This window comes from Thalia democratica, chromosome 8 (genome assembly GCF_965202585.1).
Source record: "Thalia democratica chromosome 8, ktThaDemo2.hap1.1, whole genome shotgun sequence".
Taxonomy (NCBI): Eukaryota; Metazoa; Chordata; class Thaliacea; order Salpida; family Salpidae; genus Thalia; species Thalia democratica.
The window spans coordinates 7,593,222-7,609,175 of record NC_139172.1 but is presented as its reverse complement, the minus strand read 5'-3'; the positions used below and the strand labels follow the sequence as shown (position 1 = coordinate 7,609,175).

The window sequence follows — 15,954 nt, the reverse complement described above, 5'->3', positions numbered from 1 at the left end:
CAGAATATAGCTAGAATTTATTAAAAAGTTATAAATTTGGCTTTGTATGCATGTTTTAGAACTCCTTAAAATTTTTTGCATTGAAAGTTACATTTTTTAAAATATGCTTTAATAAAAGTTAGTTTATAACCTAAGTTATTTTCTTGTGGAACGTATTAATATTATGATTTTAAATATTTAAAGACTAAAAGAAACTAAAAACTTCAAATTAAAATTTCTGAAAAAAAAATTGTATTAAAAATTAGTGTCTATTAATACAATGTTTTTTAAACTATTCGCTAGTCTCTACCAGAACTGTTTTAACTTACCAAAAGGTTAACAAAAGAAAAAACTATAAAGGCTCTGTTTTTAAACAGTTTAGATTATCAAAATTAACTTGAAAATAAAAGTTTAAAAACATCACAAAAAAATAATTTTTTGAATATGAATAGCTTTCTTTAGAAACAAAAAACAAGTAGTATTCAATATCAATAAAATTCGCTTATTTTTAAACTCGTTTATTTGTTTCTATCAACTTTTAAATAAAACTTAATAAATTAAAGTGCCAAGGCTGCTTTTTTTTTGCTCAAGTAATTAAAACAAATCTTATTAAACAAATATCGATGAAGTTGTCAAAACATAAGTCTTAGAAAGTCAATAACAATTTTGAAAGTTGTTAGCTAAGTAAATTAGCAACTTTTAAAGCAAGCACTTAACACCAAACCTTTTTATACTAAAAATTAAATGCAAACAACAATTTTAACTATCACAAAACAAACAATGACAAATGGAATTTGTAAAGGTCGTTAATTTTTTTAGCATATCATTATTCAAAACTTTATAGAAGAATTTTATCACTATTTAAACTGTCTACTTCTTTTAATAAAAACTGTTTTGTTGTAAAGAGTTATAGGTTTTTCAAAATAAAAATTGAAACTAAACGTTTTTATTAAAAGTATTTGAATGTTTTTATTAAAGTAAGCTGAAGTATGAAATTTTTTTAACAAACTTTGTTTGTTTCTTTTGAACCGATGTTTTAAACAGTAATAATAAGAAGAAAATATTTTAAAATTTATATATATACTTTTCTTCCTGCAAAACTGTTTATATGTTCACTTTTATGTAAAGGAAGTATTTCTTATACTCTGTTTATGAAAACTACCTGAATAAAAATTAAACAAAAATTAACTTAAAAAAGTAAATTGATAAAACAAACATAAGTACTTCTGCCAAACTTGTTGGTGTTATACCCTGGTTAATACAGCTGTAGTAAAATGATTTACAAACAAAAAATGAACTTATAAACATATAAATTTACTTAATATACAAAATCTATAAAAGCTAAATAAGACAAAAGAAAACGATTTAAAACAAACAATATGATTAAATGTTTAATTAAAAGTTTATAAAAGTTTATTAACCATTGTTTGAACAGTTTTAATGTTAAGTAACTTCATAAGTATATACTAATATCATCTAAGAATTTAAAAAACAATTCAAACTAAGCCTAAAACATGAGATTTGTAAACAAATAAAACTTTTGTACTAAACTATTTTATTTTCTTCATTGAATTTAAATCTGCTACTTGTATAATTTGTTTAGCTAACTGTTATTGTTTACTTTTACATAGCTTTTTAAATAAATGTTTAGTAAAACATAACTATAAAACAAAAAAAGCCATCTTTATAAAACAAAGCTGAAGGTACTATTTTGAATGAATTCGAAATTATCAAACGTATAGTAATATTTAATACTTACCACTGAATCTTTTATTTTAAGTAAATGATTTTGCATGACGCTGCTAAAATTTTATTGATCAGGTTCTTATACGTCGCAAACCAGCTACTACTTTGCATAACCTACACTGTGTTAAGTGTCTTTTATAGGAAATTAAAATACTTTAATATTGCATAAGTTAATCAAATAAAAAAAGGGTTTCTAGTTGCTGATTTTCAAGGTTTCAAAAAAAGAAACAATTTAGTTGAGTTAAGTAAAGTTAACTAGCAAATATTTATTTACTGCATGCTTAAAAACAAAAACTGGCTGACAATTAAAGTTAAAAAAATGTTTGGGTAGAAATACTTGAAGTATAATTACTAATATAAAAAACACAAAATTCAATTTGTTTTTTCTTTGTTCCTAAGCCAAATACTGTATTTAAAAATACAATCATTATTATTATCGACAATAACTATAATCATGCTAGTAAAACCAGAACAAAAAAAATTCATGGTTGGAAATCTTAATGTTTTAGAAAAAAATAATTCATAAATAGTTATTCATAAAAAGTTATAAAATACACTAGCCTTTAAAGTGGTGGTCTCAAAAGATGTGCGCAATAAATTACTTAAAAACAACTTTGTTCAAAGTAGACTATAAAATATGTAAATACATTTTAAAACTATTTATACATTTGCAGTGTGTCTTAGCTTAGCATATAGTAATGCGTTAAGAATAAGTAAATTGATTGGATTTTTATAACATAAAAAGACAAAATATGTGTCACTTAAAAAAAAAATATTAACCTTATTATATTTTCTGTGGACAGTAACATAGTTTTTATGCACGACGTAAAGAAAAACTTTTAAGTAGTTATTTTCACAAAATCTAAATGTACCTTTTATATGAGTTAAAGTTTATAGTTTTAATCAACTGTAGCTAAGCATAACTGAAAAAAGTTTGAAATTTTTTGAAATTAATTTAAAAAACTGTTATACAAAAATAACTAAATTAAGATTTAAGCCTAGTTCCAACGAATAACTTTAATTAAATACAAAAAACTTGTTTGTAATTCATCACTTTTTAATTTTAATATCTTCAATACCTAAACCTTGTGTTTAAAAAAAGACTAAAGTTTGTTCAAGTTTAGAAATCTCACTTCTTTTTTTTAAAAGTTAACAGTTTAATTTTAAAATAAACGCGTATCGTTTTTTTTTTCACACTGAAATATAATAAAATATTTGGATCTAAAATTGTTTATAGAACATTTCCTTGAATACCTTGATTATTAGTAAAAATAAAACGTTTAAGTGAAATAGATATTTATCTAGTACTTTTAACGAAAAAACAATAAAATTTTTCACTTTATTGTCTTACTACTTTTCAAATTATTAACAAAACAACAAATTAAAACTACTAAACTAGTTAATACCTACTTAAGTACTAGTTGAATGAAATATATATTTCCACACAAACTGTTTTAAATATATTAAGTTTCTTTTTTGTTTTCTCAATATTTATTTTAAAAGGAATTTTTATAAAATTTAAAAAAATATCACGTGAAGTTGTAGTGATATTTAATTATCTCATTGCTAGAGAAAAAAGTTTTTTTTTGAATTTTTATATATGAGCTTATACTCAATAGCTTTCCAATTTTACTTCGAGTATTTTTTCTATTATTAAGTCAAATTAAAGTTACTAGAAATATACATACATTTAAAACTTTAAACCGCATCAACTTATTTATAACTTGAAATAAATTAAGTTTGTAGTTTTTACTGTCATTCATGTTAAAAACATTAAAAAACTAAACTGATCAGTGGTGAGAACTCGAAATTGTTTTGTGTAAAAGACTAGAAAAACCTTAATAATGTAAAACATTGTAAAAATATATTTATTTACAAGTTTACTAAGAAAATATGTATTATTAGTTGTTAGAAAACAAAGTTAAAAAATATAAATGAACTTTAACTTTACAGTATTTTTTTTAAGTTGTACAATTTGAGCTCTTTAAACTCTGAAATTTTCAACTCTAACTCGAACTTTATAAACTTGTTGTCAACTATGAACCTTATAAACAAATAAATATCGTTTTATAAACCAATCATTTTAAGATGGTTAAAAAATTTAATTTCATAATCAATACTCCAAAGTTTTGTTTACTAAATAACGAAAAAAACTTAAGTTTTGTTAAACTATATTTGAAAAGAGTTAAAAACTTTTAAATTTACTTTAGCAATACAATAAAAAATATTGTTTTCATAATATAAAAGTTTTAAAGTTTAAAATAGTAATTTACATACTTTATATAGCAAGACTTGTATTTTTTTAACAGTTATAATTATTTAAAGTGATAGTTTTATATCCGATAAAAGTTTTTAGTCCAACTCTAAAAAAATACGATTAAAAAGACTTATTTTAGTCGGATTTTAAAATATTAGCAAATAATTTTATAGCATCAGCTATATAAATAGACTATACATGAAAGTTATATTAGTAAATACTACAAGGAAATATATAGAGTGTATTTGGACAAACTTAAACATGTTTAATTTTTTATTAACAAGTTAAGCTTACTACTTTTTCAAAAAGACTTTTTTATGTTTATGCTTCCTTATAGAACTTTTCATACATTTTGATTGTTTGCTTTTGAAACAATTTATTTTCATTGTAATTTATAAATTTTAATTAGTTTTAAAAGAATAAGCTGTAAAGACATATTAAGCTGGTAAAAAGTTTAGTTCATATAAGGATTAGTTCTGTTAAGTGCTAAACTAGTTTTAATTTAAAATCTTACTATCACTATTTAGACTTGTATTTTCAAACAGTATTAAATTGCTTAATTACAGCTTATTTTTATAAATTAGAAATGTTTAGAAAATATTTTTATTGCTTTATTTTATTAACTTTAATTAAAATAAAGTTATACAAGTGCACAAGTAACTACAGAACAAATTAAGTCTTGTTTTGTTTTAAAAATTTATTTAAAGAAAGTTTGTTTTTGTTTTATACATTTTTATTTATAGATTTAGTTTAACTAAACAAGTAATTAAAACTTTAGAATATGTTTCTGTGTTGAAAATAGCCACATTTTGTATAAAGGTTTTTAGAATTTAGTTTATTTACTAAATAAATAGTATACATGTTTTTGTGATAATTTAAATTAGAGTATTTAAAAACTGTTTTTAGCCTTGTTTTTTATTAAAAATATTATTTTTGATGTCAATGATAAAAAAAATGTTTTAATAACTAATGTTCGCAGTTATGTTCTAAACTTGTGACCTTGTTTATTTTAAGTATAAATTTTAACTTTGTTTTGATAATAAAAAAAAGACAGAAGTACTAAAGATTAAAAAAAAAAGTTAAAATAGTACTAAAGATTAAAAGTTATTACCTTTTAATAACAGTAGTTATATGTATAAAAATATTCAAAAAAAACCACTAAAAGTTTTAAAGATATGTTAAATTTTTTTATAAGCAAAATGAAAAAAGTTTTTGATATCAAAAAAACTTAGAGATATTATAACTTATTTTTAAAACTTTTTTATTTTGCCAAATATAAATAATACATTCATTTAGTAACACGTTTGAAAATAATAGTTTGTGAAAATAATGAAAGAGGTGCAGGTGTTTAAATATATTTTTTATGAGGTGCTTGATTTTTTTTAATAAGATTTTTAAATTAAAATATTCATTATTGTCATAAAATTACTTCAATAACCAGATTTTATTTTTAGATCAGATATTTACTGCTAATTAATTTTTGATTCTAAAGAAAGTTTTTTATTAAAAATATAAAGAAGGAAATCAAACAAGTTTAGAAAAATTTAAGTTTAAGATCTTAACACTTTTTAAACTAGTTGGAACTATAAGTATAAGAATTGAACAATTTAACTGAAAAAAATGAAAAAATTGTGTATAATTATATTTCAAAAAATCTTATTATCTTGGTTTTAAAATTTTAAACAACAAACATCTAACCAACTTGTTAAAAGTAACTAACTTCGTTTTAAAACTGATAGAAATATAAATATTATCGGAAATGTTGTTCCTGAAAAAGACAATTTTGTTTTTTTGGACAATCCAGCTGCTTCTTAATTCGTTTGTAGAAGGTATTATTTAATTTTAAATTGAAAAAATACTAACAAATCAATTTTTAATATGTTATAGCGTATTTTGAAAGTTACATTTAGAACAATTTTATATAAATATATGTAAACATGATAAAAAGTTAGTTAAGTTCTTTTTACAAACTTATAACAATAAAAGATTCAAACAACAAGGTAAATTTAGTCTTACTTTTCTTCTTTTTACTGCTAGCAATACACATATATAAGTTTAAAAACATATTAATAGCTTGTTTTTAATGAATAAGTTATTAACAACTAAATTAAATGTTAAGCGAAACTATTTTTTGAAGGAAATGTATGCGGGTCAATGAAGTCATGTGGAGAGTGCATATCTTCAACAAATTGTTCTTGGTGTGCGGATCCCAACGCTTCCGATGCTAACAGATGCTTTCAACACACACAGTTAGACTTAATTATTGAATTAAAAACGATATAAATAAATATTTTACAGTTTAAATAGTTTTATATTGAGAAAATGCTAGATACTTTGTATTTTCGTCATAAAAGTAGACTAAAATTATAAAAAAAAAATTTTTATATATTGGCAATTTAGTAACTCTCAGTTACTAAAATTTTATTTTGCTGCTTTTTTTTGACATCTATTTAGTTTAATTTTTTAAAAGAACTTTTCTAACTTTAAAGAACTTTTTTAAACTTGTAAAAAAACTTAAATCACGATTTTTTTTTGACTTTAAGCGCTTGTTGATTATTAAATTTTACCTATAAAATAAAATGTTAATGTTTTTTTATACTTGGATTAATCTTTTAATATTGATATGAAACCTAAAATATTCTTTTTCCTTAATATTTTTTTCATATAAAATCTGTGATTTACAGCTATGATTTATAAAAAAGTTTGTAAGATGCATTTACTGTTAATCTTTATAAAGTATATTTTTTCACTTTAATTCAAAACTTTTGAAAAGCTTAAACTTTGTAAATATTTACCAGAAAAACAAATTGCAAAGAAGAATTCATTCAAAATCCTAAAAGCTCGTCGATTGTAAAAAGAGCAGACCAAATAATTAAATCTCAACTAGATCCAGTAAAAATCGACATAAAAACTAGGGCAGGTTAAAATTTAAAAATCAAAGTTTAAAAAAGATTTATGTAAAGACCTTTTAAAATATACCTATTAAAACATCTTAAAAAAAAAACTAAATTACTTTCAAGTTTCAATCTTTTATTTTTTAGAAAACATTACAGAATAAAAAACTTCGTAACTTTTATTTATTAAGGTAAAAGTTAAAACAGTAATCATTTTGTAGGACAAACTCACCATGTTAATGTGAATTTCACACGGACTAAAGATTTGCCTCTAGACTTGTACTACGTGATGGATCTTTCATACTCCATGAAGGACGATTTGGAAACTTTAAAGGTTATAATATTGTTTCTTTGTTGTACTTTTATTAGTCTTAAACCGAGAGCTGTTTACAATTAGTGGAAAAAGTTAATAGTTCAGATTAGTGGTAGTCAAAAATTGTAGTCGGTGAACGAGAATTACCCGAGAAAAACGTTTGCGTTGGCGGGCTTATTACAAAAATATGTATAATCATTATTATAAAAAACTGATAAAAATTATTTAGAATCAAAACTGTATTAAATAATTGTTTGTTAGGCACTTTGTGTACTGAAAGTCAAATAAAGGACACATGTAAAAGTATTTGTTATAAAAAAGTGTTTTTAATTTATTTTTCACAAGTTGTTCTCAAAACAAAAGTATTACACGGGCCTGATTCTAACGTTGCTAAGTTAATACCGGGAAAAACATTTTGCTAATAATTAATAGTTCTTATTCAGTTGTTAATGTATATAAAGTATTAAAAATTTTTTTTAAATAAATAAATGTTTAGTAACTGTTAAACTTGTTTTTTTTTAACTTATTCTTTTTAAGTTATAGTGCATTTAAAAAACTTTTAAATCTAGCTTAATAAATAAGATTATATCTTTAGTATCATTATAAATCCAACCCAACAACTTAAAATTAATAATAATGTACTTTTTTTTTACAAGCATTAATATATTGCAAAAAAAAATTGTGTTTATTGTACTTGCTGAAGAAAATTACCTAGAGTAAACTTTAGTTTTAAAACTTTATGATTTTATCTTTGTTGATTGTATTTTTACAACTTAGTTCCTAACATTAAAATCTACGGTTAAAATGATATTTTATATTCAATTAGAATTAGATGTTTGTCTTTTTTTTTTAAATTTGCTTGTTCAACATAGTTTTATCAGGCAGATTTATTTGATTAGAAATATAAAAAAAACAAGTTTGTTGCTTTTTTATTTGAATTTGAAACCATATTACCTAAGAAGTAAATTTTAAATATCGAGATTTGTATTATTTAAGTAATTAAATTAATTTATACGATTATATATGTAACTTCCAGGCTTTTGGAGCAAACCTAGTAGCAAACATCAAAAGCGTTTCGAAAAATGTTCAGTTCGGATTCGGATCGTTTGTAGACAAACCAATGATGCCGTTCACAAGCACTGTGGAAAAACAGTTAGTTTGATATAATTTGATAAAAACTTATCTTTATGTAAACTATTAATCAACACAGCCTTCAAAATCCGTGCGCTAGCGAGGGCAAAAAGTGCGCGCCTGTCTTCCAGTTCAAGCACCAGCTGAAGCTGACGGATGACGCCGAAAAGTTCCAGGCCGCTGTGAACAAAACCAGAATATCGGGCAACATCGATTCTGCGGAGGGCGGGTTCGACGCTCTCATGCAAATATCTGTTTGCCAGGTCGGTCTTGGTGAAACAAGGATAAATTTATTGTACTATTGAACAAAAATTTGAACAAATGTTAATTATATTAAACTTTTTAAGGCTTAGCTAAATCAATGTTATCAAAATTTTAAGCAGAAACATTCTGTAACAATTAACTAGTTGAAGTTTAGTTTTGTTGTAAACTGCGAATAGAGTACTATTTAAAGTATTCTGTCATAATTTTCACAGGAACAAATAGGATGGCGTGATGGCTCGCTGAGGATGGTTTTGTTCGCAACAGACGCCTCACCCCATATTGCCATGGATGGAAAGCTTGCAGCCATACTTGTGCCAAACGACATGAAGTGCCACCTTGGAACGGTATTTTTGCTTAAATTATTATTTTTTTGTTATATATATTGTTTAGTTATGTTTTGAGTTTATATGCTCAGTCAGAAAATATTTGAAATTAAAATTTAAAACTTCTATAATTTTTTTCTTTGTGGTATATTTTGTTTTGAAATATTAATAAGCTTTTAAAAATTAAAGAACATATACTTAATGACATGGCTTAGTACTCTAACTAAAACAAAAGTAAATCTTATTTCACTATCAAAATAGTCTTTTAAATAAACGTTTTACGTGATATAACGTGGTTTATAGAAAAAATTGTTCAAAATTTCAAGGACCACACAAACAAATATTTGAAAAATGATATTCTCTACACGAAATCAAAAGTGCAGGACTACCCTTCTGTGGGGCAACTCAAGCAAGTGTTTGTTGATAACAAAATTCACCCGATATTTGCTGTTACAGATGATGTTATTGAGTTATACGAGGTTACTATGTTGTATGTGTACATTATTTTTATTTTTAATCAAAAATATATTTATTAGAATGTGTATAAAAATAGTTCAAAATTATATACTTAAAAATTTCAGGACTTAGTTACAAATTTCGACAACGCAGTTGCAAAGAAAATAACGAGGAACTCTAGCAACATTATCCAAATTCTTAAAGAAGCTTACAAGGTTGTTTTATAAAAAAAAAAGGTTTAGAAACTAATTTTGTCTGTTTTGAAGTTGATGTTTTTACTTATTTAGTTAAATACATAAAAAGCATAAACTTATTTTAGGAGTTAAAAGGAAAGTTTTCATTAAGCTTACCAAATGTGCCTGAAAACTTGAAAGTAGTTAATAAAAAAATAAAGTGTCCTAACCAAGGCTGGAAGGATGGAACAACGTGTGATAAAGTCGGACTAAACGATAAAGTAAACTATCTTTGTTATACTTTAAGTATAGATAAAATTTAAGCTTAACGATGTAATTACGAAAATTTTATGAAGTATATTTAAAAGCTTTGTTATAATTTGTGCAACATTTTTGATGATTTAAGACTTTTATAATAGTAGTTTATACTATTTAAATAAAGTTTAAAACAATATCGGTTTTTTTTTAAGAACATATTGAAAGCTAAACTCAGTTATTAGATTTATTTATTTCATAGCTGAGCTTGTAAATATAACTTAAGAACTTCTAATTGAAGGTCGAAATTGGTGTGTCGATCAAAGCTGGAGAGTGCAAAAAGAAAGGTTCAACTCAAATTGAAAGTTTTAATCTAGCTACTCAGTTTGAAACAACTAAACTCAGCTTTGGTAAGTGTAATACTTATAGATGACCATCTAAACATTGTTTTTATTTTCAAACTACCTTCAAATTAAGAATAATTAAAAAAAAAATTAGAATAGAAATTGAAAAGAATAATTTTAGAATTGAATAACTATTTACTCTTTGCTAATAAGGATTTTAACTTTATTTCTTAATTTTACATGTTACTAAAGGTTTTAATACAATATCAAACTTGATTATTTTCCAATTTGGTTTTATCTAGATTTTATATATTTAATAACGTCAAACTGAAATCTTTTTATTTTGTTAGCGTAAACTAGTTAGGCAAAGTTTTTTGAATTATAAATCTTGGTAAATAGCTTAAACATCTATACAATGGTAATAAAAAAACTTAAATGAGTTAATTTTTCTGTTACAATAAAAACTTTATAGTTATAATAGCAACACTATTTTATCAACAATTAATAAAAAAAGAAGAAAAAAGTGTTATAAATTTGATTATTGTAGAAACTTTTTATTTGAAAAGTAAAATTTTGTGAAGAATAACTTTTATTTCTGGCCTATATTTACCTATTCGAAATAAACTATTTGTATTGTGAAATTAAATACATGCGTATGTTTACTAGATTGATAAGAAACTAAAGCTTCTTAAAAACTAATGTTTTCAGAGTATCTGTGCTCATGTGATTGTGAAAACACGGTGGTAAAAGAAAAAGTGTGCAATAACCAGGGTACTTTAATGGTTGGTCTTTTGTAATAGTTTTTAAGCAAATCTTTTATATTTTATTGTTAAAAATATTTGTTTGTAAATTTATTTTTTTATATTTATATTATTCAATAACAGTGCGGAATGTGTGATTGCAATTCAGGTTATTCTGGAAAGAGTTGCCAATGTGAAGTTAAATCGAACACAACATTGAGCTCTGACCAGTGCATTAATAAACAGACAAATAAAATGTGCAGGTAATAAAAAACTGATTATACGTTTGTGCTTAAATTTTTATAGTGTATTAAGTAATTATATGATATATAAGTTATTAGTCATTATATGTATTAATAAATTTAAAAACCAGAATGTAAACAGTAACTATAATTAAAAGTTAAAAAAAACAATGTTACCTTTTTAAAAACGAACTAACTTTAAGTGAGCAAGGCAATTATAAATACAATAAAAACAGCAACTCGGGATTCTGTCAGTGCGGTGTGTGTGAATGCAGCTCGGGATTTTCAGGAAAACATTGTCAGTGTTCGGATGTGGGATGCCCTGGTACCAAGAATGGTATTTGTGGAGGTATTTTGACCCATGAATAATAAAATAACTATTCAAAATATGAATTTAAGTGTTTGTTAACAAAAGATCCTAGTTAAACAAGTTCACTGGAATATATAATAAAAACAAATTATACAGAATCCTTCTTTTATTGTACCGACACATAACACACAGAAAAATACTTTTTTTTATAAAATTATGATTGCAATAAAAAGAATCTATTATTGCGGAACATTTGGTGAACAATCAGAGTTGTGCTGAAAATTTCAATTTGGGCAAAAATTATTTGACTATTGTGTTGCTTTATAACTTAATGCTTTTTTTGGTGTTTATATGTTTGTATTTAACCAGCTTTAATAATTATTATTTTGATTAATTTTGTGTAATTGACTTTGTAGGTTATTAATACTTGTTTATGATGATTACTACTGCTACCATATAAGTTAAATTTATGTTCTGTTAATTACTATGTGTCCACTGATGAAAATAGCGTGAAATATATTTAGATTTTGCTCTGAGTGTCTTTTGTATATTGTTGAAGTTAGTTTCGCTTTCAAATGTTTGCATTATTTTTGACAGAACACGGAAAATGTAAAAACTGCAACGGCGATAAGAACTGCGTATGTGAGAAAGGATACACGAAACATCCAGTTCAAAAGACCTGCATTTGCCACGAAAACTTGTGCAAAGCTAATAAAGACGGGAAAGTTTGCAGCGGAAACGGAAAATGTGGTTGTAATAAGTGCAGCTGTTTTGTAAGTTACAAGTTGTTTTATGTTTTAATTTACAACCTTGCTGTTTAATATGTTTTAATTAATTTTTTTTCAAACTTTTTTGTATAATCCGTTAACGGTGTTTGTATACTTAAGTGTCACAAAGACCTTAAAACTACGAAAATTAACTATCAATGAACTTTGATTAAAAAATAAAACGCAGTTTATATTTTTTAAAGCAATTTTTGATCATAACACTTTGATCACTTAGCCGCAAGCTTTCGAGATCAAAATTTTATGTTTGCTTGAGCTTGTCTCATGGCACACGAAATTCTGGTGTCTTTCGCTGATTTTTTTTTTATAATTGTAAAACACTATTTTTATTTATTTAAATAAAACTTTTATACAGGAAAACTTCCACGGTATGTACTGCGAGGAGTGTGCACACCCAACATGCAAGAAAGTTGATTATTCCTGCGACTCAAAAGTTTTCCAACCATGTGCAGAGTGCTTATCTAAAGCAACAGCTGAAAATGAAGTTCGTTTATTTTCTATTAAAATATGTTCTCTTGTTTCTATATTACCAATGATAATCTAGTTATGAATAAAAACAAATTGTACAGCAATCTTCCTTTATTAAACCAACATATGCTTCTGTGTGTTAACGAATCAACACACTTCAACTGGGTTCTGTAAAAAAATAATTACTGTAATGTAAGAATAGAATAAAGTAGGTGTACACATGTTTTCATTAAAATTAAAATATGATAAATTTTTTTTACAGATTTTTACAGGTTAATAGTTAATAATAGGTAAAGTACTTTATGTTAAATCCGACTGTTATAAAACTATATAATATTTGTAGTTATTAAGTCTAAATTAAGTAAAGTAAACTAAAATTCTCAACAAAACAACAAATCTTAATATAAACAATTCACTTACTTTAATGGAAGAAACAACTGGTTCAAATTTATTTTACTTTTGTTACTTAATAATAATTTGATTAATTAAAATACATCGAATAATTACGTCACGATGTATATGAAGATTAAGACAGCTTTTTAATTTGTATTGCAAAGTTAGTTAATTTAGTCTATATGTTTCGGAAAGCAGTAAAGCGCTTTAATTTAAAAAGTAGTATGTAATCTATTTTATATAAAAATGAACACCATTAATTAGTGAATCAATAAAATTTAACTACGGTAAAGACATTAAAAGTCACAGGAACTTAAAATAACGTATGTTTTATATATCAAATGTTTGTAATGATTAAATTTAAAACTATAAAAAAATCAAAGTTAGATACAATAAGGAAGCAGATTTTGTTTAAATGTAAAAATTAAAAGTGTAAAAATTTAAGAAAACAAAGCACAAAAAAAACTTGTTATTGAGCTTACAAAGCACTGACCGACAATTAAGCTACAGCGACATACATAAAATCACAATGACTTAAATTACATATATATTGTATTTAATAGTTATTAAAATAATTGATTGTTTTATAAAACAACAATATTTATCATATTTTCTGTTTACCAGGACTTGCATAACTGTGATTCAAAGTGCTCGAATGGAACTGTTGGCTATCGAATAACTGACAGTTTTGTAGATTGTTCAAAAGATGAGTGCCTAACAAATAAAAATAACCCGAACTGTGTTTCATGTAATCAAATAAAGTAGGCAATTTATACTAATTTTTTTTTTTTTATTATTTAAATTGTTTATCAAAAAAAAATGTAATAAATCATGTGAGTATTTATCTTTAGTTCTCAATTTTTAAAGAATTTAGATAAAACAAATGAATGTGTAAATTTATAATGGTAAGTATAACTGTTATATTTAAATTGTAACATTATTATTCATCAGTCGAGTAAGATGTTGTTGTTAAAATTTATAAAAACTAACCTAGAATAGAGTCGTTCAAACAAATTTTACCTTATTGTAGTTTAAAGTGAAACATCTTCCATGTTTAGAAACTAAACTTTTTGAAACTTATTTAAACTTTTGAGCACAATTAAAGATTTTTTTAGTACGTACTATATAACAGTATAATCCTGGAACGTGGCATTTTCTTAAAAAAAATAACTAAACTCAGTATGTTGTATTTAGATAGACAAACTGATAAAGTTTATGTTCTTTACGAATTACTTTTTTCTAACTTTAACTTTTAATTTCTTGATGTTTATGTTGAATGCGTTTTTTATACTCTTGAGAGTTTTAATTTTTTGTAAAAAAATATTTTTAATAACTTATTTTTAATAAAGTTAATTTTTTTTTGTTTACTTTACAGACAAAAATATAAACAAAAAAAAAAGTAAAAAATGATAAATATTGAAGCAGGTATATATCTTAAACTCAAAAACTTAAAGATTTATTAAACTGAAATAACTAAATAAGTGATTTAAAATTGTTAAAAAACCTTTATTAATGAGTACAACAATAGTTTTATAAACATTATTCAACATGACTTGAATTTATTTGCGTTAAAGCTTGGAGTATAGTCAAAAGTGTGTAAACTACTTCGAAGATCTACCGTGCATGTACAGTTACAATATCAACTGGGACGCAACTCACGATGACTTCTATTTAGAAATACTTAAGTATGATAACGACAGAGGTTAGTTTTAAAATCATTTTATATCTGTTTTGCTTCAAAAATATTTCGAATCTTGTTTTGTGTTATAGTTTTTTTAAGTTTGATAATAGCTACTGTACACTTTTTATACTAACTTATCAAAACAAATTATTTTGGCCTTTGTAAAACAAGAAGTTTTTGCAACTTAAAAGTGTTTTCTTATTACGTTTTTAAAAATTCTTGAACAAAATTTCTCTTTTAGACTGTAAAAAACCTCTCAATCCATTGTTTATTGTTCTATACACGACTGGTGGTATTATTTTGGCCGGATTAATTGTCTTACTTATATTTAAATTGCTCACTTACTTGAGGGACAGAAGAGAATTTCTGTTGTTTGAAGAAGAACGTAAGAAGAACAAATGGGCCCAGGTACAGTTTTTTTTATTAACCATCGTTGGAATTTTAAAAACTTATTTTGCATTAAAAATATAATTAATGCTTAACTATTTCCAATGAAAAATATAAAGTCATACAAACTTGAAATGTAATTGTCAAAGTTTGTAAGACTTTATATTTTTATATTTATTGTTTTATATATTTTAAAACGTGCTTAAACTAATAATTTTGTTTTTGAGAATTTATGGCAACAGAATATTTAAGAGTTAAAGTTGTAAAAACACTAATTTTGAATAAAAAAATTTTTACTTTATATTAAAGTTTTGACAATTTTTTTGATAAAAAAACTAAAAAGTTTTTGATTGTTTTATATTCTAAAAACATTTATAAAAGAAATGTTTTTATATTCTAAAAATATTTATAAAAGAAATTCTTGTTACCGATTACGATTATTTACAACAGAATCAAAACCCCTTGTACAGAAACGCAACCACAAGGTTTAAAAACCCAATTTACGAAGAATTAGATTTCAAGGAAGATTAAAGTTTATTGTATACTGTTTTGTTGCATGAGTTCACTGTAATTCATTAAACTTTACTTAAAAAAAGTAACCTGAGTGTTCAACGATATTAAAACAATATTTTGAGTGTATGTATTTAGTATTTATTTTTACTTATATTTTTTGAATTTATTTATATACTTTTTAACAATAGGTTTGTGAGATGAACATGTTTGAACTTAATCCATGTTAAAAAATTTGATGAAAACATATTTTTAATTAAATTTTATTTTTGGCTCATAGCTTACAAACTGTTTATTTATATT

The 15,954-nt window shown here is 24.0% G+C and overlaps 1 protein-coding gene across 1 annotated transcript; it reads left to right on the top strand.

Moving 5' to 3' along the window:
• Positions 1-6,136: 6,136 nt before the first annotated feature.
• LOC145842860 (integrin beta-2-like) lies at positions 6,137-15,672 on the top strand. Its single transcript, XM_082950338.1, has 19 exons — positions 6,137-6,231; positions 6,781-6,902; positions 7,098-7,210; positions 8,226-8,341; positions 8,400-8,583; positions 8,797-8,928; positions 9,234-9,386; positions 9,489-9,578; positions 9,683-9,817; positions 10,093-10,201; positions 10,844-10,917; positions 11,020-11,138; positions 11,354-11,466; positions 12,025-12,200; positions 12,568-12,696; positions 13,698-13,834; positions 14,648-14,775; positions 14,996-15,162; positions 15,592-15,672. The coding sequence occupies exons 1-19, from the start codon at positions 6,137-6,139 to the stop codon at positions 15,670-15,672; spliced, it is 2,373 nt and encodes a 790-aa protein (XP_082806464.1).
• The last annotated feature ends 282 nt before the right edge of the window (positions 15,673-15,954 follow it).